Raw genomic sequence first — 22,717 nt, forward strand, 5'->3', positions numbered from 1 at the left:
GCATCCCTCGCCGCTGTGCCAGGCTGCCCGGCTCCCCCCATCTGACAGGGTTTGATCAGAAAGATGGACATGAAAGTGGAGCTTGGCTCTGGTTTCTCTCTCATTCAGAACATTCAAAAACTATTAACTGCGGTGGGGGTAAGGGAGCAGCTGGTTTTAATCTTGTGCTCTTCCAATTGTGTTGGGTGTTTTTTTTTCTCGCTGCTTTTCGCGAGCACTCTAAGTGACATGGTTACATGTATTTGATTAAAAAGCTGTAATTCAACGAGTGCATTTTCTTGTACTGTACAGAACGCCTTAAAGACACAGGGTTTATTTACGGTGGTCTCCCGGTTTTCCAGCTCAGCCGAAAGACAAGATGACAGGGAACGCGCGGAAGGGGGGACGCAGAGGGGGACATGGGATCCCACCCGGCTTTCCCAGTGCAGGGATCACGACCAGATCCTTCCCTCTCCTGTAAGGCTCAGCCTGCTGCCACCAGCCTGGTCCTCGGGTCCCATCCCACATTCACTGAGCTGCTTTTTGGTGTCCCTGAGGTCGGGGCTCAGCTTACAGGGGCTGGCAAAGAGGGGACAGTGAGGAGGGGATGCCTGGTCCAAACTGGTCCCCATCTCACCAGCAGCAAGATGCTGCAGGACCTGGTGTGTGGGGGGGAGATTTTTCCATCCATGCCCATGCAGGGATGCTGCCAGCACAGAGGAGACCGTCCCAAGACAGCAGCTCCTTTTCCTAAGGAGGAAAAAGACTTTATGAGATCCCAGCAAGGAGCCATGGCCTGATGCTGCCGAGAGCCCTGGATCATCTCCCGTTAACCCCAGCATCCCCATGGCACGGATGGGGGATCCATAGCATGGATCCATGCTCACCAGCATCCTCTGCTTCCAAAGTGATGCGTTTCACCCCAAAAAGCAGGCGTGAAGCTGCAGGGGAGATAAAAAGAGCCGGTGGGCTGCTCTGCATCCCATTGAGCACCACAATAACTCCATGGCCCCACTCTGCCAGCCCCGAGGGGCTGCAGCACGGCTGTGGCATGGCTGCATGTATGTGCATGTACATGTCTGTGTGACGCTATCCCCACTGCAGAAAGCAGCTTCCCCTTCACCTCTCACACCCAGATTTGCTCACAGGTGTTATAAATGAGCGCAGTGGTGCTTGCACCTCACCTGCCCCAAAGCCCCCAGTGTGCAGGGACACAGACCGCAACCCCAGCATCACCCAGAGCCACCCCCGTCCCTGCTTCCAGGCCAGTGGCCGTGCTGATCCATGCCTTTTCCCTGGCTCTCTCCTGGCCAGGGATCACCTGCAGTTCACTTGATTTATGAACGGAGAATTTTCCGAGCTCCGTTTCCTTTTCATTGTTGTTTCAGTTGCTGCGCTCGCTTCCGCCCGCCTTTGAATAACTCCTGCCACGCTGCGAGCGGTGAGAAAGGCAGAGAGTAAACACTCACACTCAGCCCAGGAGCTGGGGGGCAACAGCCTTCTCCCCTCCCCATAACCAGGGGGGGATGCAGGGATGCCCACTAGTCCATCCCACCTGAGCCCGGAGGATGCTGGGCTCAGAGCGAGCAAAGATCCAGAGCAAACCCCTCTTTTCCCGCGGCTGTGGTTTGGGATGGGGGAGCAGCATCCCGGCTCCCTGATCCTGGGAGGTGGCAGGCCCTTGGGGATGCTGCTCTCCCACGCTGCGCCTCGGGGGGAGGTTGTGGTGGGTGGTTTTACGGAGGGACCCTAAGAAGTGGCTCTGTGGGGAGGTTCAGCTCCCCATGAGAGCAGGGTCCCCACCACACAGGGCTTTGCTGAGCAGTGGTACCCGGTTTCATCCCCGTTCTCATGGCAGGGCGATAGCAAAGGGGAAGTTGGGGGGGCTCCTCCAGCTGGTATCACCCACGGCAGCAGAGGGAGGATGCTCTGGGGAGGGGGGGGGGGAGCTTGTGTTGATTTACAGCAAAACCCTTCAGGAAAAAGAAAGCAACAACAAAAGGAAATGAAAGAAACCCCATCCGCAATCTCAGCTCAGCCATACCCACATCCCCACCGCTGCCACCTGCCAGCCCCGCTGCCCCGTCCCCTTCCTCCCAGCCCCATTGCAGACCATTGAGGACCCCCCCCTGCCCCAGTACACCCCCCCCCCCCCAGGTTGGGAGGTGGGCAACTGCCCGTCCCTGCCTGCACCCATTGTCCTGCCCTTCCTCCCCGCAGCCCCCTGCCGCCGCCCAGGGAGCCGGGGAGGGGGGGAACAGGAAGCTGTCCCCAGCGCGCTGGTGAGGAAATGAGACAAGCGGGCTGGAGGGGCGGCGGGGACGGCGGGAGGAAGCGGACGGGATATTTGGAACCGACGGCGAATTCTTGGGCTTATCTCTGCGCCGCAGAGACCCAGGAGTCCTTACAAAACAGCGCCCAGCTGGAGCGAGGCCCGCGGCCGGGGGGACGCGGCCCCATCCCTGCCCCGCACCACTGGTACCCTGCTCAGCGGTGGGATGCTGGTGGCAGGGAGGGGACATGTGCCCGGAGTGATGGCTGGCACTTGGTGTCCCCTTTGGTGGTCGGGGAAAGGACCTGATGCTTTGGCGATGGGGGTGGGCAGCACTCGGGCTGAGCGGTCCCCATGTTGCGTGTTCAGTGGGGATTTGGGAATTGGGACACCCTCCAGCAGCCCTAAATCCTGTTGTTTCATAGGTTGGTTCCGTTGCCCATGGGGATTCATTGCCCATCCTGCCCACGGTCTGTATTGGGATGCTTTGAGCCCATCACCTCCCCTTCTTGTCCCGCAGGTACCGGGAACAGAGCTGGGATGCAGGATGCTGCTCCCCTGCCTGCCCTGCCTTCCACGCCTGCCCACGAAGGGTTACGGGCAGCCCAGCGTGTTCCGAATTCACCCTTACAGCTGCTGCTCAACTTCTTGTTGGGTTTAATTATTTTTCCTAACAATGCCGTGTTATTTTATATTCAGAGCATTGGGCCTTGGCTGGGGAATAGAAAGCGGGTCTGTGCTGGGAGCACCCGACCCAAGGGCGAAGGTTCCTGCAGCGCTTCCTAACAGCAGGCAGCTGCCTGCTGCAGGCAGGGGAGCGGAGCAGGGATAGCGGCATCGTCCCAAGGGAGTTGGGGCTGCCGCCAGCACCCAGGGCTTTGGTGGGGTCAGCCCTTCGTTTGTTGACTGGTTGTGATAATGAGGCAGGAGTCCTGCAGCAAAGGCAGCCAGAACACCCTGGGGTCAGCGCTAGGAGTGGCCTGAGATGGGCATTGCCTTCATGGAACATCCCCACACATGGCAGGGACCCCATGGCCGAGGGCACCCAACAAGGAGGCACCTTTGGAGCCGGATAGCGCTGGTGATAGGGGTGATGCCTATAGCCAGGACCCACCAGGAGGGCTGCTGCAGCCAACAGAGCTGAACTTGGTGGCTGAGGGGAGGGGGGGGCCCAGGGTGTGATGGGTCACCCTGGCAGAGGCTGAGACTCCTCCTCTGCGGGGAGGAGGACAAAGGATGGAAGCGGCTGCCCCGTTGCAACACATCCCCGGCGAGCACAATGGAAATGCCATCCTCCGTCTTGTGAAACAGGAACCTCATATGATCTCGCTGAAGGCTGGGGACGCTCTTGTAGGTCTGAGTGTGACGCTCCCTGCGCTCATTCCTCCACCCTTGGGGACACCCCCAGCGCATCCCTGACATCGAGAACACCCATGTCCATGACCGTGGGTCCAGTGTGAAGCCCATGGCACAGTGGACACACTGGCAGGAGGAAGATGATGCTCTGCAACCCACCCCAGGGCCAAAATACCCCTGGCTGCCCACCAAAACACCAACCAGTGGAGGCACCCACACCCCATCGAGCATCCTTCTTCCACCCATCCATCCCCACTCAAGGACTCCTAAATAACCTCCATTCTCCCTTTATGCTCTTGACCCCAGGTTTAATTAGACCCCCTTTTCCTGCCTATATGAGAAATCACTTCCCTAAGCAGGTGGCTGCGGTGCCGCGGGGGCTGTTGTTGTTGTTGTCCTCGGGGCAGGGGGAAAGGTGGTAAATGGGGGGAAGAGTTTGTTGTTTGTTTTGCTATTTACAAAGCGCAGCTTTTTCCTGGTGCCGGGCATCGGAAGAGGGGCAGGATGTGACCTTCATCCATCTCCTCCTCCTACACACAATGCAGCCGCGAGCGCTGCCGGCATTGTCCCCGCTGCAGCCAACGGGCACCTCCCGCGCCGTCCTGCCGGCACCCGGCACCGCTGACCCCCAGCTGGGCCCCACATGCACTGGGGGGAATAAAGGCAATACAGATATATATATATATATACACATGAAACATAATAATAGCAGGGATCCCAGTTTCCTCTCTGGAAAACAAGTGGCAGCACTGGGAGCAGCGTGGGAAGGAGGCAGAAGGGTCCTGGTGCATCCCATGGGAGCCTTCCCGTCTGTAGGGGCTGATCAGGGCATGCTGCTGCCCTCCTTCACCCTGTGCATGGGGCAAATGAGCCCTTTTCATCCTGTGCATGGGGCAAACGAACCCTTTTCACCCTATACATAGGGCAAATATGCCTTTGGCCCCAGCTGGCTGCAGCCTGGATGAGGAGGGGATGCAAACCACAGCTGGCTCCCCTTGAGGTTTTGGGAAGCCCACCCAAACACCAATAGGGACTCACAGAGTGCTGCTCCCCATCCCCATAACCTCTGCATCTGCATCCCCATCCCCTCCCCATCCCGTACGGCTCCTCCGGAGCATCCCGGTCCCCGCAGGGCTGCAGCAGCCGGCTGGGGCAGCCGTTTGCCGGCTCCGGCTGCCGGCGGAGCTGCGGTGGGCTGCTCGGCAGAGCTGGCACTGCCCGGGCTCCCCGCGCCCAGCGTGGGGCGGATGAAGACGCAATGAAGTGAAAGATCTGCTTTCTTTCACTCTCCTCCAGAAGCACGGCGCTGCTGCAGAGAGCGGGGACAGGAGCGCTCCGACCCCGGCTCCATCCCTTATTGCAAACGAGCATCCGTGGTGATAAAGCTGCAGGGACAAACAGGATGTGACCCCCCCTCCCCACCAAGACCACTCGTGTGCTGTGCGCTGGTGGCATCACTGCCCTGAAGGAAGAGGGGTTTGCTGCAGTATTACACAGGGACGAGGAGTCCATCACCCAAGAGCATCTTCCCTGGCTGGTCCCTCCTCTGTGCTGCAGAGCAGGGGTGGGCTCAGGCAGTGTGAGCCCCCATCACCACGGTGCAGTCCCAGAGCACAGCGCAATGAGAGGGCACAGGGCTGGTGTGTGCCAGGGTCCTGCTCTAAGCCTGGCCCCGTGGCAATGAGACACGGTCCTTGTGGAGCAGAGGGTTGGGCCAGCACGGGCACGGCACAGCACCAGGGTTAGCCTTACACTGACACAGATGCCACCCAGAGATGCCACCACCTCGGTACCATTCGGTCTCAAGCATTTGAAAGCAGAGCAGGGACATTTATTAGCCTATTCTTTAACTCACCATCACCCCCAAATCAGGAGCCAATGGAACCTCATCCTGCCCATGAGCACGCATGAAAGCAGGTGCAGCCCCATTGAGGGGCACAGCACCCATCACCCCAGTGCAGAGACACCCCCCCCCAATCACTTACAGGACCCCCCCACCCCACGACCCCCATTAGTGGGCTCCATGGGCTGTGGGTGCTGCTGGGTGCAGTGGGAGGGGGGGGGCACACGCTGCTCAGCACAGTTGGTTATCGTTACGTTTGGCATCACTCGCTTCCATTGGGCTCAATAGGGGAGGGAAGAGAGAAAAAGGAAAACTCAGCTCAGGGCGATTTAATAAGTTCAGCGTTACGAGCTGGGGAAAAGCTGTGGAACACACAAGTGGCAACGCAGGATTAATCTTCCCTTTAGTCTTGGGAATTATGTTTTCATTAATCCTAATTTTTCCAGATGTTTCACTCCTTATACCACGCTCTTCAAAGCCTCTGTGGCTGCAGATTCGAGCGGAGCCATGAGAACATTTTAGAGCGAAAGATTCAAAGCTTAAATTGCTTCCTTTTTTTTTTTTCTAAATTTTTCTTTTTTTTTTTTTTCTTTTTCTTGGGGGTTTTTGATTTTTTCTCCCCCTTTTTCCTCCCCCCCCCCCGGTTTGGGCTGTCAGGGAGTTCATGCGTGTGCGGTCCCAGCGCCTCCACATGTTGTGTTACACAATGTGCTAACAAGATGGAGAAGGCCACTCGGACCGCGTGATGCCGGGGTGACGTCTGTTCCCCTTTGTCGTGTGCATGTGTGTGTCCCCATCCTCCCCCCCCCACTCCCCAATCATCCTCGGTAGGACCCGGCTGGGAAAGGGGGGGGGTCTGGCCCCCTGCCCACCTCCTGACAGGGTCGGAGCTGGACGGGAGCTTTTAAAGCGCTCGTGGTGCTCGCTTAGACGCCAGGAAGGGTTTATATGGGATCTACAGAGGGGATGGAGCCGGGGCCAGGCGTAGCTCCATGTGGAGCCTGGTTTTCCAGCAGGATCTGTAGGGAATGGGGAGATCTGTGGTGCTCCGGGCTCAGGAAAGCAGCTGGAGCGGGGCGATGGGGAGAAGAGCGATGCCAATCCCTCTCCATCGCGCTGCTGGGATGCAGCCGGAGCTCCTGCTCTCTCCTGCTGGGGTACCAGCACATCGCCATAGGGTGGAAGGCACCCAGCCGCGCCGCTGCCGCCCCGCCATTCCCAACCCTCACACCCCTTCGGACTTCTCCATCCAACCCCATCCCATCCCGGCAGCAGGATCCGGCCACCGCCACCAGCCGGCTGTGCTGAGCATCCTCCTCCTCCTCCTCACCGGGAGCCCTGGTCTGACGCAGGAGGTCAGACAAGACGATCGGAACAATCCTGCCGGTCTCCAGCACCCGGGATTCAGATCCATGTACTTATATGGCCTGCAAAACGCGGCGGGAGCATGACCAACGTCTGGAAATCCAGATATGACTAGATCCCTTCATCAGTAATTTCTTGTACATGACTTTCTAGACCATAGGGATTTGTTAAGCTTGCAGGAGTGTTTTCTCACAGTGCCATGGACTGGCTGTTGCCAGCATACATTGGCTCGGATCTGTCGGATCCTGTTGCCTTATATGACCCTCGGTTAATTCAGCTTTCCTTTGTATCCAGCCCTCAGCAGGGAACTCCTCGAGCAGCCCCAGCGTGGATCAGGCTAAAATGGTTCCCCGAGTCCTCCTGCCATAAAACACAGTGAAAGGGGGGATGTGGGGGGTGGAATTCCATGCTCCCCTCCCCACCACCCCAGCCAGATGCTTCCTCCATCCCGGCTCCGAAAGAGAGCTCTCTGTGCCTGGATAATGTTAGTGGAGAGACCCGGACCTTCCTCCCTGCGCTGGGTTCGTGCTGTGAGGACCATGACATCCCTGCACCATGGGGTTAATCATTTGCTGTCCTTGGGGCTGCTCTGGGTCCAGGGGGGACTTTCACCTTCCCAGCGACCTCTTGAAACTTTGCCCTTCTTTTATGGGTGCCATAAAGGTTGCTCTTTAATCTGCATCCCGGGGGTGTTTTCCCTCCCTCTCTGCAGTGGGGTGTTTGGTGCATCGCTGCTCTTTGCACCTGGTCTGGACTGGGGAGCAAGGAGGCTAAACGGGATGGCCTTTTTCCCTAAGGGAAGGGGATGTGGTACCCAACAGCTTGGCAAAGGAGCATGGTGGTGGTTAGTCCCAGCCTCCATGTGCTGATACAGTTTAGCCTCGTGGTGGATGCAGTAGAGCCAGGTGATGGATGCAGAAGGGATGCAGGAGGGATGCAAGAGGGATGAGAGGGGCTGCAGGTCAGGAGGGAGCCCCTCTGTTGGCTGTGTTGGGAGCATCCCAAATCCCCATGTGCTGCCAGAGCAAGGTTTCCAGGTGGAAAAGGAGCACGTGTCCGAGGACATCCTGCTGAGCCTGCAATTCCCTATCTCCTGCTGAAGGAGATAAGGAGTCGTGTCATCTCCGGGCATTGAGCCTGTAACCCTGCTCTGCTGCTTCCCTGTGCGTGCCCCAACATCGTGCCTGCCAACCCCAACCTCCTGTGTCTCCACATCTCTGCCCCTTGCCAGAGGTCTCAGTCACATCCAGGGGGGCTTTTACATCCCAAACCTCCCAGCTCAATGCTTGTCCTCTCCAGTAGCCCTGGGATGCTCCAGCATCCTCCTCTTCCTTCTCCTCACAGGAGGCCGCTTGTGCCACTGCCTTGAAATCTTCAAAGCTCTGCTTTGTAAACGCTCTGTTCAAAGCTTTTTCTTTGAGCATCTTATTTAACCTCACTTTAAAAGCCCCAAACCAAAGCAGGAAGGGGAGGGCTGAGCCACCATGGGGATGCAGGAGGGGAGCGAGAACACAGCACCGAGTGCTCAGCAGTGAGCACCCCAGTGCCAGGCGCACCGAGGGGAGCCCTGCCCTTGCTTTGCATGCAGCTCCCTTGCTCAGTTGGGATCAAAACACTTCTCCCAGCCCTTTAGGAGCAGCCTGGCCCCTCCATTTTGGGAGCACTTCCTGCTCCAAGCATCACCATTGGGTTATATCTGACCAGCCATCACCCAAAGAGGTTTTAATGTGCCAGGCTGTCCCCTTGAAAACCCCTTTGTGGCAATGAGAGCATCCTGCCTACTCATCCCATCCCACCCCCAGCCAAGCTGGTGGCAACAGAAAGAGCCATACAGCACCATGGGGACCCCAGCCCCACATTTCCTTGGGCGAGGGATCGCTGTGGGAGCATCCACTGCTGTGAGCATCCCCATCTGTGCGGCAGGGACACGCTGTGGGCAGACCTAGAACCATAGAACCATACAATGGCTTGCGTTGGAAGGGACCTGGAAGACCACCCCGTCCCAACCCCTCTACAAAGCATCCCAGTTCCCATCCCTCAAACCCCGCAGCTCCCACCACCGCCGGGTGCAACACAACCCTTCCTCAACACCCCCCGTTCACAAAGCACCTCCTCCTCCTTCCATCGCCCTCATTTCCAGCCTCTTGGGGTTGCAATCGGGCCCGGGGAGGGGTTGGCAGGGGAGCCTCGCACACATTATCCAACAATTGTTTCCCATTTTGCGCCCTCGCCTGCCTCATCCTCCACTAACAATGACGAAGAGCGGCGCGGAGCCAGCGCCCGCGGCAGGGGTGTTGAGATCAGGGACAGCACAAAAATATCTCCTCTCTGGAACAAATATTTACCAACCCCTCTGCCTTTTGTTCTTGTGGTTCTCAGAGATGGCTTCTTCTTTGCCTTTTTCTTTTTTTTTTTTTTTCCCCTAATTTCTTTTCTTTTTTTCTTTTTTCTTTTTTTTTTTCCAGACATTTCACTGGCAAAAATGTCACTAAAGCAGCAACCCAGAAACTTGGGGGGAGCCGCTTGGCTGCTCTGCCCTTTGTTTTTTCTCTTACGCTTGATTGTTAATGAATTTCCAGCCATTGAAGCCAACGCAAACCTGTGAGAAAGTGAGCTTTGGGGTCCTGAGATTGGAGCTCCCTAAGATCCAGGCAGCTGCTGGGCAAAGAAAACGGGCATCATCCATAGAGTGGGGTGATGGCAACACCAGAGCCCTTCCGGGTGGGATGTGGCAGAGCCAGATTGGGAGCTGGGGTTACCCGAGCCTCCAGCATCGCTCTGGGGGTTTCAGTGGTGTTTCATCCCTGTTGGCAGGTAGGGATGGGTTACACGGGGGTCATGCCATGGTACCCGCATCCCTGGTCCTTCTCTGCTCCATGGCAGGTTTTCCTTGTTTCTCCTCAAAATCATCCGCGTTTTATGGCGGCCAAGCGAGAGCACGTGGGTAATTTATGGGCTTTGTGTTTGAAGAAGGGAAGGGGAAAATCTCCTCTTCTGGCACATAAACTTGTATCTTTGGTTAAAAATTAACTGTGGCCATAAAACCCCCGGTGCCGGAGGGAGTGGAGTTCACCCTGAGAGCGCTGCCGGTCACTGTCCCCTCCTGTCCACCCCAGGATGGCCCCGACACCATCCACAAGCCCCCGCCGCCTCCTGCCCCTCTCCCTGGGGCTCTTCCAGGCTGCTCTGCTCCTCTTCTTCACCCTCTTCGTCACCTACGATGAGCCCTCGACGCAGGCAGAAGATGCCAACTCAATGGCCAACCGTCTCTACAGCATCTTCCCCTTCTTCCAGGACATCCAGGTGATGCTGGTGGTGGGGCTGGGGCTCTTACTGACCTTCCTGCCCCGCTATGGGCTCAGTGTCCTCACCCACAACTTCCTCCTGCTCAACTTCTCCATGCAATGGGCGCTGCTGCTGCAGGGCTTGCTCCATCGCCTCCACCACGGCCAGGTCCACTTGGGCCTCCACAACATCCTCACTGCAGAGTTCGCTGCTGTGACAGTGCTCATCTCCACGGGGGCCATACTGGGGAGGACCAGCCCCTGCCAGCTCCTCGCCATGGCCACGTGTGAAGTCCCCATCTACCTCACCAGCGAGTGGGCCATCATCACCCATCTGGGTGTCCTGGATGTGGGGGGCACCATCACCATCCACGTCTTCTCCTGCTATTTCGGCCTCGGCGTGGCCAAGGCTCTGTTCAGGGCAGCACAGCAGCCGGTGCACCCCAAGGAGACCCCGACACCCCGCTCGGACCTCATGTCCCTGGTTGGGATGCTCATCCTCTGGGTTTTCTGGCCCAGCTTTGTGGCTGTTCTCTGCCAACCGGGGGATGCTCAGCACCGCGCCATCCTCAACACCCTGCTGGCCATGAGCGCCAGCGCCGTGACCACCGTGGTGGCCTCCAGCCTGATGGAGAGGGATGGGAAGCTCAGCCCTGGCCACCTACAGAACGGCAGCCTGGCCGGCGGGGTGGCCATCGGCGCGGTGGCTGACATGATCATGGCACCAGGGGCTGCCCTTGCCTTGGGGAGCCTCTCAGCCATGATTTGCCTCCTTGGCTTCAGGTTCCTCACCCCTCTCCTGACGAGGAAGCTCTCACTGCAGGACCAATGCGGCATCCACAACCTCCACGGCTTGCCCGGCATCCTCGGAGCCGCAGCCAGCGCCGTGGCCATCCTGGTGGTACCCGATGTCACCGCCGGGTACCACTTCTCCCCCATTGGAGGCAATGCCACCGAGGGGGTGGTGATGGGACGATTCGGGGGCCGTGGGGCAGGGTGGCAGGCGCTGTGCCAGGCAATGGGGCTGGTGCTGGCTGTTGGTGGCTCGCTGCTCGCCGGGCTGCTCACCGGTGCCGCGCTCCGGATGCCCTGCCTGGCCCTGCCGCCGCAGCGGCTCTGCTTCGATGACTTGCTGTATTTTAAGGTCCAGGAGGAGGCTGAGAGCACGGGGATGGGCGGCACCAGTGAGGAAGGGGCTCTGGCAATGAAGGAGCAGGTTTAGGCACTGGGGTGTGTTTGCAGATGAGGGTTTGGCCCTTTCCGTCCCCATCGTTGGCGAGGAGCTGCAGGCAGGAGATGCTGCCTGCTCCCCGTCCCTGCCCAGCTTCTGAGGATGCTGGCAGAGCCAGGACAGCACCATGGCACCAATCCCTCCTCCATCATCCCACCCTGTGGCTGTGAGCCCCCTCCTCTGCCCTGGCTGCTCCCAGGATCCATCCATTCCCAGCAACAGCACGCTCCGGGTGTTCCTCGTTGGATGGATGCTAACCTGGATGGCACCACTGCAGGGCACCAGCACCGGCTGCTTCTCTCTCCATGAGCAGCATCACCCATGGTGCCTGTCCCAAAACTCAGCTCCGGGATGGGGGCTCAGCATCCACTGCCTGCCGGGTGGAAATGCTGCAGTGGGGTGAGATGGAATAAGATGAACCGGCCCCAAGAGAGGGGTTTTGCATGGATTTGATAACCTTTGCTGGGCAATTGGCTCTACAGGGTATTTTGCCAAGGGAGCCACCAGCTTTTTCACCACCACGGCAGCAAACAGCGATGAGGATCCAGCCCCAGCACTGCGAGGAGCCTCGGAGAGAGCCAGGAGGCACCCACACCCCGCAGCACCCTCATCCCACCCCAAAGCTGGGGCCGGGAAAGCTGTGCCAGCATCCCAGGGTGCTGCGAGGCCCCGAGGAAGAGCCGCAGCCCCATCCCATCCCATCCCATCCCTCCCCGGGCAGCGAGCCGCTTCCACCCCGCGGAGGACAAAGCCTGCGGTCCATCGCTGGCATGCGGCGAGCGCGGGGCCGCATCCTGCCCGCAGAGCAAGGCTGTGATTCACATCCCCCTCCATGAGTCACCGCTGCCCCTGCGCTGCCACGGATCCCGCTGCTGCAGAGACAATGCCAGGGACAACCAAACCCCCCTCCCAGGGCTGGCCACAGGAGCAGGGGGCTCTCGGCATGGATGGGGGTACCCCAGAGCCAAGGCGATGGGAGCAGGGCTGGAGCCGCTCTGCCCGGCACGGCCGCAGGCGGAGCGGCGAGGAGAGGGAGCGATGCTGGGGAATTCGCCCCCCCAATAATCACATCCAGGCCCGGGGGCCCGGCGGCTTTGGGGAATTGTTAGAATAAAACATTGCCGAGCTCTGACAAAGCGCTCCTGCCCCCCACCCCCCCCCAGCCCCAACAATGGGCCCCGCGGGCTGAGCAGCGGGGCCGGGGGCCACGGTGATGGGAGGCAGCGTGGTCCCAACCCCCCCGGCCTCCAATACAACCCCCAGGCTTCTCGGCCCCTTGGCGTGGATGCATCCCTGTGTTGGGAAGCATCATGAGCATGGAGCAGGGTCCAGCCGGGCCCCTCGCCGCTGCCTGGCTCCTGCTGGGTGTCAAGAGCCATTGGAGCCAGTGCCCGCCCCGGGATGCTGCGATACCATCGGGGACAGGGATCGGGAGCATCCAGCCTGCGAGCGAGCCGGCGCTCCCGCTGAGCCCGGCATCCCGTCCCGCTGCTTCCCCCCATGCCGAGGCCTGCCGGCTCCAGCGGCTCCGGTGGTGGCATTGAGGGCTGCAGCCACCCCATCGGGAAGCAGCCGGGGAAAGGAATCTTGCGCAGGCACCCGTGCGTGTGCAGGGACATGTGTGCACACGTGTAGTCATAGAACGGCTTGGGTTGGAAGGGACCTCGTCCAGCTCCAGCATCCATGTGTGCAGGCATGAACACACACATCCATGCACACACCCATACGCATGCATACATATATACTCATGCATGCACTCATATACTCTCACATAGTCACACATGCACCCATGTACATATATACACACATGCACGCACAACCCCGAGGCTTGCATCCCTCTTGCTGGCTCCGGAGCAGCATCCAGCATCCCCATCCCTTCCCAGCCTCCTGCCGAGCAGCCTGCGGCACCCAGCGGGAGAGCAGGCGATGGGGATGCGGGGAGGGAGAGCACCCGGAGCTGGGCCGGGGCACATCCCTCCTCTGGGCTGGCACATCCTGGCACAGGCACCCCAGCACGGCGCTGCTCAATCTGGTCTGCAGATGCCTCCAGCACCGGGACGTGCTGCGGGGTCAGCGCTTCCCCACTGCCCACAGAGGCTCAGGCAGCTGGTATCCCATAGCCGGGGCAGGGGGGGGCAGGACCCACCTGGGACACAGCACGGCTCCCAGCCATCCCCATCCCTATCCCATGGGATGCGCTGTCCTGCAGCTGGAGCCGGGCAGCGATGCTGCTGGGTGTGCCGCCCGGCTCTCCCCGCTGCTCTCCAAAGGATGGAGCAGTAAAACATTCAGCAGAGCCCCTAGCGTTTATCACACCATAAATCTGAGCTTTCAACAGCTTTACGATGCTGCAGGGAGATGCGAGAGAACAAAACGCTGCTCTGCTTCGTCAGACACAGCCTCGCATGTGCCAGTGCCCCCAGCGCCGGGGCTGCCAGGGGACCAAGGACCAAAGCAGGGGGTTCATATGGGTAAGGACCCCCCCCCCCAGACACCATCCTGGGGGGCTGCTGGCACCCTGACCGGGTGATGGCTGTGTTTTGGTGGGACAATGATGGGGGGAAATGTGTCTCCAGCATCGGCTCTGTGGAAATAGGGCAGCTGCCAGCATGGCCCCCCCACCCCAGTGCACTGAGAGCTGCTGCTGCCTCCGAGCTGGGTTGGGATGCAGGACACCGGTCCCGGTAAGGAGCCTCAGTCCCCACCAACCAACCCTGCCGTGGATGCAAAACAAGCAGCGCTCGGCTGCATTGGGCCGGGCCATCACCGCGGCACCTGGCCCCACACAGGGCTGAGGGCGCAGCGGCCGCATCCCCACCGCACACATCGCATCCTCCCCTGCACTAACACACACACACACGCGTGTCTGCATGTGCAGCCTTCACACCGCGCCCGAGCTCATCGCATCCCCATGGGCCGGGGCCAGCTTGTGCAAGGCACGCATGGCCCGGGGGGGGGACACACAAACACTGCTGGAGCCACATGAGAGCGGCCCCCCCTCCGGAGCAGGCGGGAGCGTGCGGTGCTGCCCTCGAAGGAAATGCGCTCACCCCATGTGCTGCACACTTGGGCTCGCTGCTATTTTTATTTGACTTTTCGGGGCCCGTTTCCTTTTTCCGGCTGTTTTCGCCGCGATTCCACCAGCGCCGCGACCTCGCTTTTCCCCTCCCTCCCTCTTGCCTCTTCCTTCGCTCTTTCCTTCCTTTCCATGCACTCATTCCTGCCGCAGATGCACCGGGATCCCTTTTCCCCCCTCCCCAAAGCCGGTGCTAGCAGCAAGCTGGTGGTGAGCTCATGGCGAGCGTGGCAATGCCTCCTCCCAGCACGCTGAAGCAGCAACACCAGGCACAACCTCCCCTATTCCCAGGTCCTGCAGCACAGCCTGGAAAAGCACAACACCCCCGTGGGACCCCCCAGCCCCATCCATGGGATATCGAGCATCAATAGAGCGATCTGGGGATGCGGGTGGGATGTAGGGTGAGATATGTGGGGGCAGTGATTGGGATGAGGACTGGGAACAAGAAAGAAGCCCCAAATCTAAACCAGTGCAAACGCTCCTGAGGAAGCCAAGGAAAGACAGGAGGAAAAGGCAGCAGCGCTCGTTCCCAAAGGATGAGGATGGAGCGGGGAGGAGGGAGCGTGGCCTCCAGTACTGGAACTGCTGCTCCCCAGTGAGCCCCTTCACCAGCCTGCCCCATGGCATGCAGGCAGCATCTCCAGGGACCCCACAAGAGCAGGACCCCCTGTCCTACCCCATCAAACCCTGCTCCCTGTCTGCACCCTTCTAAACCCCAGGGGGAGACCCTTACTACCTGTCCCAGCCTCCTTCCAGCCCAGTCCCAGGGGTAAGGAGTGGGCAAGGACCCCCGAGCATCCCCCGATCCCACCGGGATGCTGGGAACCCCTAGGGAAAGGCGTCCCGTTGGTCAGCAGTACCCATTGAGCACCCAGCCGGGACCGGGGCGATGGATGAGACCGCGGTGGGGACGGGGGATGCGCAGCGCCCGGCTCCGCGCAGCGCGCTGCTGCCACCTCGTGTCCTTCACGCACAGCCCCGCAGCCCCACGGGTTTTATCCTGCCCGAGGGGAGACTGAGCTGAGCTCTGAGGCAGAAGCTCTTCCCTGGGAGGGTGCTGAGGCGCTGGCACAGGGTGCCCAGAGAAGCTGTGGCTGCCCCATCCCTGGCAGTGCTCAAGGCCAGGTTGGACACAGGGGCTTGGAGCAAGCTGCTCCAGTGGAAGGGGTCCCTGGATGGAACTGGAGGAGCTTTAAGGTCTCTTCCAACCCAAACCAGGCTGGGATTTTGGGATGACAGCACCCACCCTGATGGAGAAAGGACTGAGGAATCTGGGGCAGGGGCAAACAGCCTCCACCATCATGCATAAGGGTGAAGGATGGAGCCCCATAAGCCAGGCCTGCATGCACTGAGACAGAGACAGGATGCCGCAGTGCCCACTGCTGTGCCATGCCCAGTCCATACACCACACCAACCCCATCCGCAGCCCGAGGCCCAGGGTCACAACACACCCAAAGGGCTTCCAGGTTTCATTTCTGGCTTCCCAGACAGTGTTTGCCACCCAAGAAGGGAGCAGGGACCCACCCGGGCCGCCGGCAGAGCACAGTGACAAGGGAGGATGCTCCTCAGCTCAAACCCCACATCCCTCCAGGCTCAGCTCACCACGGGGTACCAGGGCACGCACGGTGCTGAGCAGCCGGGTCCTCCAGTGCTGCACATCCCATGGGATGAGCCTTGCCCTCAAGCCCCTGCATCTGCCACTTGTTTTGCTGTTTATCCATGGGCACGGGTGCTCCCCAGACTTCCCCTGGGTGCCCGGTGATGCACCTCGGCTTCCCCATCCGCTGTGGGCACCCGGCTGCTCTCTGTGTGCCAGCAGTGCAGCACGGACACGGGTCCCACTCCACAGCCTGGCCACCCTCAGAGCCTTATGGATACACAGTGGTCCTGCAGCCAGCAACAGCCCCGTATCCTCTTTCTGCCCCCAAAGCAACCGTTGTCCCCCAGAAAGCAGCAGGAGATGCAGGGCCAGGAGCATCATTGAAATCCAGCCCCTCACCTCCTTTCTTTGGCACTTCCCTTTCTTCTTCCCATTTCCTGGCGTTCCAGCTTCCCACCATAGCCATCCCATGGCAAACCAACCTGCCAGGGATGCAATGGGGCTGGTCCTTGGGTACCACTTGAACCAGGAGGATGAATTCAACATCTCCGCTGCCTTCAGCATTCAATGTGCCCCAGGTTTCCAAACCAGCCAGGGGCAGGCGCGATGCTGGAGCTGCGCATCCCTCCGGCACACGGCGAGAGCATCCCTATGAGTGCCGGGGCAGCCGGTGCGGTGCGTGCAGGGCATAGAGCTTCTCCCAGCAGGTCACCAGCCTCTGAGCCTTCCTCCCAACCTCCCGCAGCATCTTCATCTTCCTCCTGCGCCTGCGTCCCCTGCGCCGGGGCTGAGCCGGGATGCGCGGCGGGCTCTGCGGTCACAGCGTGCAGAGGGAGCATCACAGGGGGTGAGTAAAGGGGATGAAAGGCACCACTCATAGGGTTTGTATGGGCAAAGGTGCAGGATGGGGTGGCCAAACCGCACAGGGGCATTGTGGGGGTGTGCTCGTGGGTCCCCATTGATGAGCAGCACAGCCCAGGCAGGGTTTGTCCCAGCCCATTGCCCCAATGATGATGGGGAGGATGAATCCCAGCACCGGCAGAACCCTGGGGTTTCCCCACTGGTTAATGAGTTGCCATAGGGAATCCTCATGGATGGGGTTTCCCCAGCAGAACCCAGAGCAGCCCTTTAGGGAGAAATCCCAGCTCCTGCCTCTGAGAGCCCAGGAATGAGAGCAGGACTGGGAGAGCATCCCTCTAGGACAATGCTCTATTCCCATCGTCCATGGCACGGGGGAACAAACCCACTTAGGAGCTGGTCATAAAACACCACCAGCCTGTCCTATGATGCTGCTACTGGACTTCCCTCCCGGGCCAGTTTAAAGCTCACTGGGATGTGCCATCATCATCATCCCACACCCATGGACCATGGGATGCTGCAGCCGGAGCCTGGATACTCCCTATGGGCAGCCAGGAGAGCACACAACAGGGGTGGGCTCTGCCCCATGCACTGGGAGCCATGGAGGGGGGGACTGGGAAGGGGCCGAGCTCCCACCTTACGGATGCTCCTGCAGCTCTCCCTGAACACCACTTCCGTGTTCCTGGCCACCTTCCACAGCGCCAGCTCCCCGGGGCCACGCACGGAGCCGGCAGCCGCGTCCCACAGGGCCATGGTGATGTTGTAGATGGAGAACAGGATCCTGTGGTCCTGGAGAGGAGAAGCACACGGTGGGGAGTGGGAATGGATAGATCCGGGGGGGGGCTGAGCACCCACGATGCTGCTCAGTGCTCACCTTATCCGAGCGACAAGCCGGGCCGGCCCTTCCGCTCCTGTCCACCGACCCACTCAGGGTTTTCTGGAGACATAAAGCATCATCAGGCATCCCAAAGCATCAACGCCTCCAAGGTGGGGCAGGAACCCCCCCATTTAAACAGTGCTCTGCCCAGCAAAGCTTCCCAGCTCATCCTTTGATCCCATAGGGTCACATCCAGCTCGGCATTCCCAGCACACTCACCAGGTTCTGGATCTCGTGGAAGATGACGGCGCGGTACTGCCGGAGGATCCTGGCGATGCTGCACCTCTTGCCTCTGCTCAGCACCGTGAGGAGCAGGAGCAGCACAACAGCGCAGGAGAGGGCCCGGGGGGAAATCTGTGCAGGGAAGGGCTCGCTGTCAGCCAGGGGCTCTGCCTCCAGCCCCTTGACACAGCCCCCGTTGACCCATCCCCTGTCCCTGAAGATGCAGGATGGGGCTCAACCTTGAGGAAAGCCTCATCCCAGTCCATAGCCACGGCACACACCGAGCTCTCTGCTGCCATCAATCAGATTCTTGGCACAGAGCTGTGCCAGGATCCTTACAGGTCTATAGGATCTATCCCCCTCCTCTCGACCCCAACAGGGTTCCCAGTAGCTCTCCAGCTTGTGGCATCTTCAGGTCCTTTCCAACCCTAATTATGCTAGGATTCCATTTCTTGACCCCCAACCAGCAGCAATCGAGGGGAATGGAAATGGATGTGCCCTGCTCTCTGGAGAGGGGCTGGAGGTCAGGAACCGCCTGGCTCCCACCAGCAAACCTCTACACCTCGATCCAAACAGCTCCAGCACCCCATAGGGATGCTTTCTGCACGCCCCATAGGGATGCTCTCTGCACTCCCCACAGGGATGCTCCCTGCACTCCCTACACAGGTGCTCTCTGCACTCCCCATAGGGATGCTCTCTGCACTCCCCACAGGGATGCTCTCTGCACTCCCCACAGGGATGCTCTCTGCACTCCCCACGGGGATGCTCCATGCACACCCCATAGGGACGCTCTCTGCACTCCCCATAGGGATGCTCTCTGCACTCCCCACAGGGACGCTCTCTGCACACCCCATAGGGATGCTCTCTGCACTCCCCACAGGGACGCTCTCTGCACTCCCCACAGGGACGCTCTCTGCACGCCCCATAGGGATGCTCCCTGCACACCCCACAGGGATGCTCCCTGCACACCCCACAGGGATGCTCTCTGCACTCCCCACAGCACGGCAGCGGTCACGCAGCATTTCCAGCTCCCACCCAGCTCACGCTCACCCTTGGCTCAGGGATCTGCCTCCCAGGCAGCAGCAGCAGCACAAGGCCCTGCTCTCCCCACCTCTGGAACCCTCCCAGGCAGCAGCAGCAGCAGCAGCAGCAGCAGCACAAGGCCCTGCTCTCCCCACCTCTGGAACCCAACGCACGCATCCGAGCTGGGGGAGCAGGGATGAACCCTGGGGCTCTGAGGAGGAGCCAGCGCAGCCTCAAGTGAGCGGGGCTGGGACATCTGAGCAGCCCCACAGCAGTGGGGCGAGGATGCACACACAGCCTCTGCCTGGAAAGGAGCCAGCAGCAACCCATGGGCCCCATCCTGGTGTCTGTATCACCCCCCCTGACCCTCCTCCCCATGCAGGGTCAGGTCTGGGCAGGCAGAAGCAGCTCAGCTCTTTCCAACTATGCAATCCCTGTGGCCAAAGCAGGGCAATGAGGATGGGATGGGCACAGCTCTGCCTGCCCCAAGCCACAGCTCGCATCCCTGTGGGCTCACCAACATCCCAGCCACCTCTGGCCTTTGGGATTGGCCCTTTGCTCACAGAAGCCAGAAGGAGAAGTCATTCCCTTGTGGAAGTCCAAGCCCATCCATCCTGCCCCATGGCTTGTAAGACCTGCATCCCACTCAATGATGGGCTGCTCCCGGCTCCAAAAGGCTGAGGAAACCTTTTCCCACCTTCCCATAGCTCAGCAGGAGATGGGGGCTTAACATGAGGTGGAATCCCGCACCCTGCAAGGCTGGGAACCCACGGACACAGGCGTCACCTTGGATGTGCCAGGAGATGAGCAATTCCATGCGCAACCGGTACCAATCCCACTGGGCTCTTCAGCTCCTTTCATCACCACGAGCCTTCCAGTAGAGCCATCCAGAGGCCAGGAAAGGCCGGGAAGAGCCTCCCCATGCTGCTGGCCTTGCTCTCTGCAAGCCCCCGAGGTGATTCAGCATTGAGCCAGGGGTGTATAATCCTCAGGGATACCAAAGGAGAGCGCTGCTTCCATAAGGACACCCTGGCCAAAGTCTAAGGGTTGCTGCTCTCGGGAAACCTCCTCTTCCAGGAAGACGAGGCCGCACGATTTCACTGTGAAACTGGGAATGACTTCCCTGAAGTGCCTTCGAAAACAACCGGGACCAAATTCCAGCAGAAAGCACAGCATTCCCAGGCAGCCGAGCCTGGCGCCGGGCTCCCAGCGCTTGGCACAGGAGGGAGCACAGCCCGCAGCGAAAAGAGCCCCATGAGCAGCCGGGATGGGGGCTCAGGGGGTGCAGTGGGTGCTTCCCACCGCCCTCAGAGAGCTGGGAAGCAGCAGCGATGAGAGGGATGCAGGGAAGAGAGAGATGAAGCTGGCAAATCCCAGCCCTGGCCATTCCTTAGGATGGGGGACACTAAGTTCAGTGGCTGATTTGGGGTTATTCCTTCCCCCTCATCCCCATCCCTGCAGCAGTAAGATACGGGCAGGCAGATCGCTTCCCACAGGGAAGGAGCAGGAAGATCAGAGCCTGTCCCTGGCATAGAAGCTAATCTCTAATCCTCCAGCAAATACAGGAGATAAGGAAATCACCATTACTGATAGAGCAGCTCCCGGCACACTCGTGCAAGCCCTGGACACGAGGAATGGTGCCCAGGGTTCCCATTAGGGTCCCATTGGGGATCCCAGCTCGTTCCAGCCACACAGATCCTGTCCCAAACCCCCTTTTACCCAAGGGGACCCAGAGCCTCAGCACATGCCACAGTTCCAGGCACACCTAATGCTCTTCCCCTTGGAATCAGCCAGCTCCAAGCCTCGTTCCAGCTCCATCCCAGCCAGGTCCATGCCCCTTCCCCACCAATTCCCACCTTTACCCCACCGCAACCCTCCCCATCCAGCTCCAAGCTCCATCGTGGAGCCCCTTCCGACTGGTCCAAGCCCTTTCCCAGCTGAATCCTGCCCATCCGGATCATCCCAAGGAGAACCGGATGCTTCCCAAGCCCCATCCCGGGTTCCCCCCCCCACCAAGCACCCCGGGGGTCCCATCGCGGTGCCGCCGCACTCACCATGGAGCCCTGCAGCCACGTCCTGCTCCGCCGGGGCCCGCGGTTTGAACTTGGCTCCACGGTGGGAGGGGACGGGACACAGCGGCCCGGCCCCGCGGGGAGCGAGCGCGGCGCCGGGGGGGAGCGGGGACCGGCACAAAGGGACCCGCGTCCGTGCCCCTGCGCGGCTGCATTGGGTGCTGCGGTGCCTACCTGGTGGTGGCCATGGGTGCATGCCGGATCCACCTACAGCCCCGCAGGCAGAGGCGGCTGTGCAGTGAGACCATACCCCTGTGTGCAGCCACAGTCCCCTCCGGCTTCCCCTCCAAGTTCTCACCATCAGCAGCATCAGCACTGGACCCTGCCCCGACGCCGGATCCTTTGCTTTTGTAGAGAGGGAAAATAATGGACAGAGAGGAGCAAGGCTCTGCTGAAGAGGAGGACGAGGGTGTTGGAGCAAGAGATAACGTCGGTGGTTGAACAATCCACCTCTTCTCAACTTGGCAGGAATGCTCCTCCGTGTGAAGAAGAACCCCAGCAATGTCTGGGTCCTCCATGTGAAGAAGAACCCCAGCAATGTCTGGGTCCTCCATGTGAAGAAGAACCCCAGCAATGTCTGGGTCCTCCATGTGAAGAAGAACCCCAGCAATGTCTGGGTCCTCCATGTGAAGAAGAACCCCAGCAATGTCTGGGTCTCACCTTCTGCAGTACAACTTGGTTCTTGAGCTCTATACAGTTAAAACCCACAGGTGCCATAACCCGGTTTAAAACCGCCAAGAAGCCACAAACATGAAGAGGTTCTAAAAGTTATCTAAACCAAAATGCAAATCTAACCCCAGAATGTACCCCAGGTACAGAGTGGCAAAAGGAGCTCAGTGCCACGAGGAGCCCTCCAGCACATCCCAATGTGGGAATAATCCCTCCTCTCAGCACCCACAAGGAGCAATCTCCCATGAAGTCCTTCCCATGGGTTTTCTCAAGCCCAGGGCTCTGGGGTTGCCTTTGCCAGTAAATCCTTAAGGAATGTGGTGCTGTCATTGGGGTCAGGGGATTCCAATCGATGGCCACACACACGGTACCTGGCTTATAGGAGATGCTCCAAACACAAGTCAGGAAGCTCTCCAGCAGGAAAAGCCAGGCCAATGTGGTTCCAAGCAGCCTTCCCCACCTCAACTCTAGAGCCACTGAGAGCACTGTGAGGCAAAGGGATCCACGCTTCCCTGGCATCCAGCCTTCCCAAACATCACTACCCCAGGAAGCACTCCTGCCTACAACAGTGGGACAGAGTCCCCACATCCAAGCACTTACATGGATCACAGTATGGAGGAAGAGTAGAAGCCGTGTGAGAAGCACGAGGGGCTGAAGGACAGCACATGCTGGAAACTACTTTTAAACATGTTTTCCTCATGCCTGGCTCAGTCATGGAATCCCTGTCCAGGCACATTCCCACCCCACATCTACCCTCTCCTTCCCATACAGAACGGATGCCAGTGACAGCATGAAATCCCTGAGCAAGTCTCTCAACCCCCAGTGCCTCTCACCCACCTTTTACAAACTACAATTCCATGGGATATCTGCGACCTACACCCTCCTTAATGCAGCTTCAGACACTTCCACAGCTATTCAAGAGGGAGCACAAGAGTTTCCGTTATAAACCCCAAGCAAAAAGAGGCTTCTGCTCCAAGACCGACCGTTTCT

The 22,717-nt window shown here is 59.7% G+C and overlaps 3 protein-coding genes and 1 long non-coding RNA gene across 5 annotated transcripts in view; 1 reads left to right on the plus strand and 3 right to left on the minus strand.

Moving 5' to 3' along the window:
- The window catches only part of TCEA2 (transcription elongation factor A2), a 63,507-nt gene that overhangs the window by 39,960 nt on the left and 830 nt on the right, over nucleotides 1-22,717 (minus strand). The gene's annotated exons all lie outside the window — the stretch shown is intronic.
- On the minus strand, nucleotides 298-13,732 carry LOC134175808 (uncharacterized). Of its 2 annotated transcripts, XR_009969150.1 has the most exons (3): nucleotides 13,477-13,732; nucleotides 867-1,952; nucleotides 298-729 (listed from the first exon to the last, which is right to left on the minus strand). It is a non-coding gene; the product is annotated as an uncharacterized LOC134175808 (long non-coding RNA). The 2 variants fall into 2 exon arrangements; XR_009969149.1 differs by lacking the exon at nucleotides 13,477-13,732 and having other exon boundaries at nucleotides 867-2,062.
- On the plus strand, nucleotides 9,933-11,321 carry LOC134175852 (ammonium transporter Rh type B-like). Its single transcript, XM_062642225.1, has 2 exons — nucleotides 9,933-11,007; nucleotides 11,074-11,321. The coding sequence occupies exons 1-2, from the start codon at nucleotides 9,933-9,935 to the stop codon at nucleotides 11,319-11,321; spliced, it is 1,323 nt and encodes a 440-aa protein (XP_062498209.1).
- On the minus strand, nucleotides 15,826-20,819 carry CUNH20orf204 (chromosome unknown C20orf204 homolog). The gene is made up of 6 exons (XM_062642366.1): nucleotides 20,752-20,819; nucleotides 19,985-20,118; nucleotides 17,961-18,196; nucleotides 17,739-17,801; nucleotides 17,501-17,653; nucleotides 15,826-16,817 (listed from the first exon to the last, which is right to left on the minus strand). Exons 1-6 carry the CDS (start codon nucleotides 20,817-20,819, stop codon nucleotides 16,656-16,658), a joined length of 816 nt encoding a protein of 271 aa, XP_062498350.1. The 3' UTR covers nucleotides 15,826-16,655.

This window comes from Pezoporus occidentalis, unplaced genomic scaffold (assembly GCF_034315485.1).
Source record: "Pezoporus occidentalis ecotype Australia unplaced genomic scaffold, CSIRO_AGI_Poc_V1 ctg70, whole genome shotgun sequence".
NCBI classification, from domain to species: domain Eukaryota; kingdom Metazoa; phylum Chordata; class Aves; order Psittaciformes; family Psittacidae; genus Pezoporus; species Pezoporus occidentalis.

Bases quoted from the DNA above. Each gene is read 5' to 3' on its own strand.
- LOC134175852 (XM_062642225.1), top strand. From the start codon at position 9,933: ATGGCCCCGACACCATCCACAAGCCCCCGCCGCCTCCTGCCCCTCTCC. The intron at 11,008-11,073 runs ATGTCACCGCCG...TGGTGATGGGAC, and splicing joins GGCCATCCTGGTGGTACCCG to GATTCGGGGGCCGTGGGGCA.
- CUNH20orf204 (XM_062642366.1), bottom strand. From the start codon at position 20,819: ATGGACCTGGCTGGGATGGAGCTGGAACGAGGCTTGGAGCTGGCTGAT. The intron at 17,654-17,738 runs GTGAGCACTGAG...TCTCCTCTCCAG, and splicing joins CGGCTTGTCGCTCGGATAAG to GACCACAGGATCCTGTTCTC. The intron at 16,818-17,500 runs GTGGGAGCTCGG...CTGTGACCGCAG, and splicing joins GCTGCAGGAGCATCCGTAAG to AGCCCGCCGCGCATCCCGGC.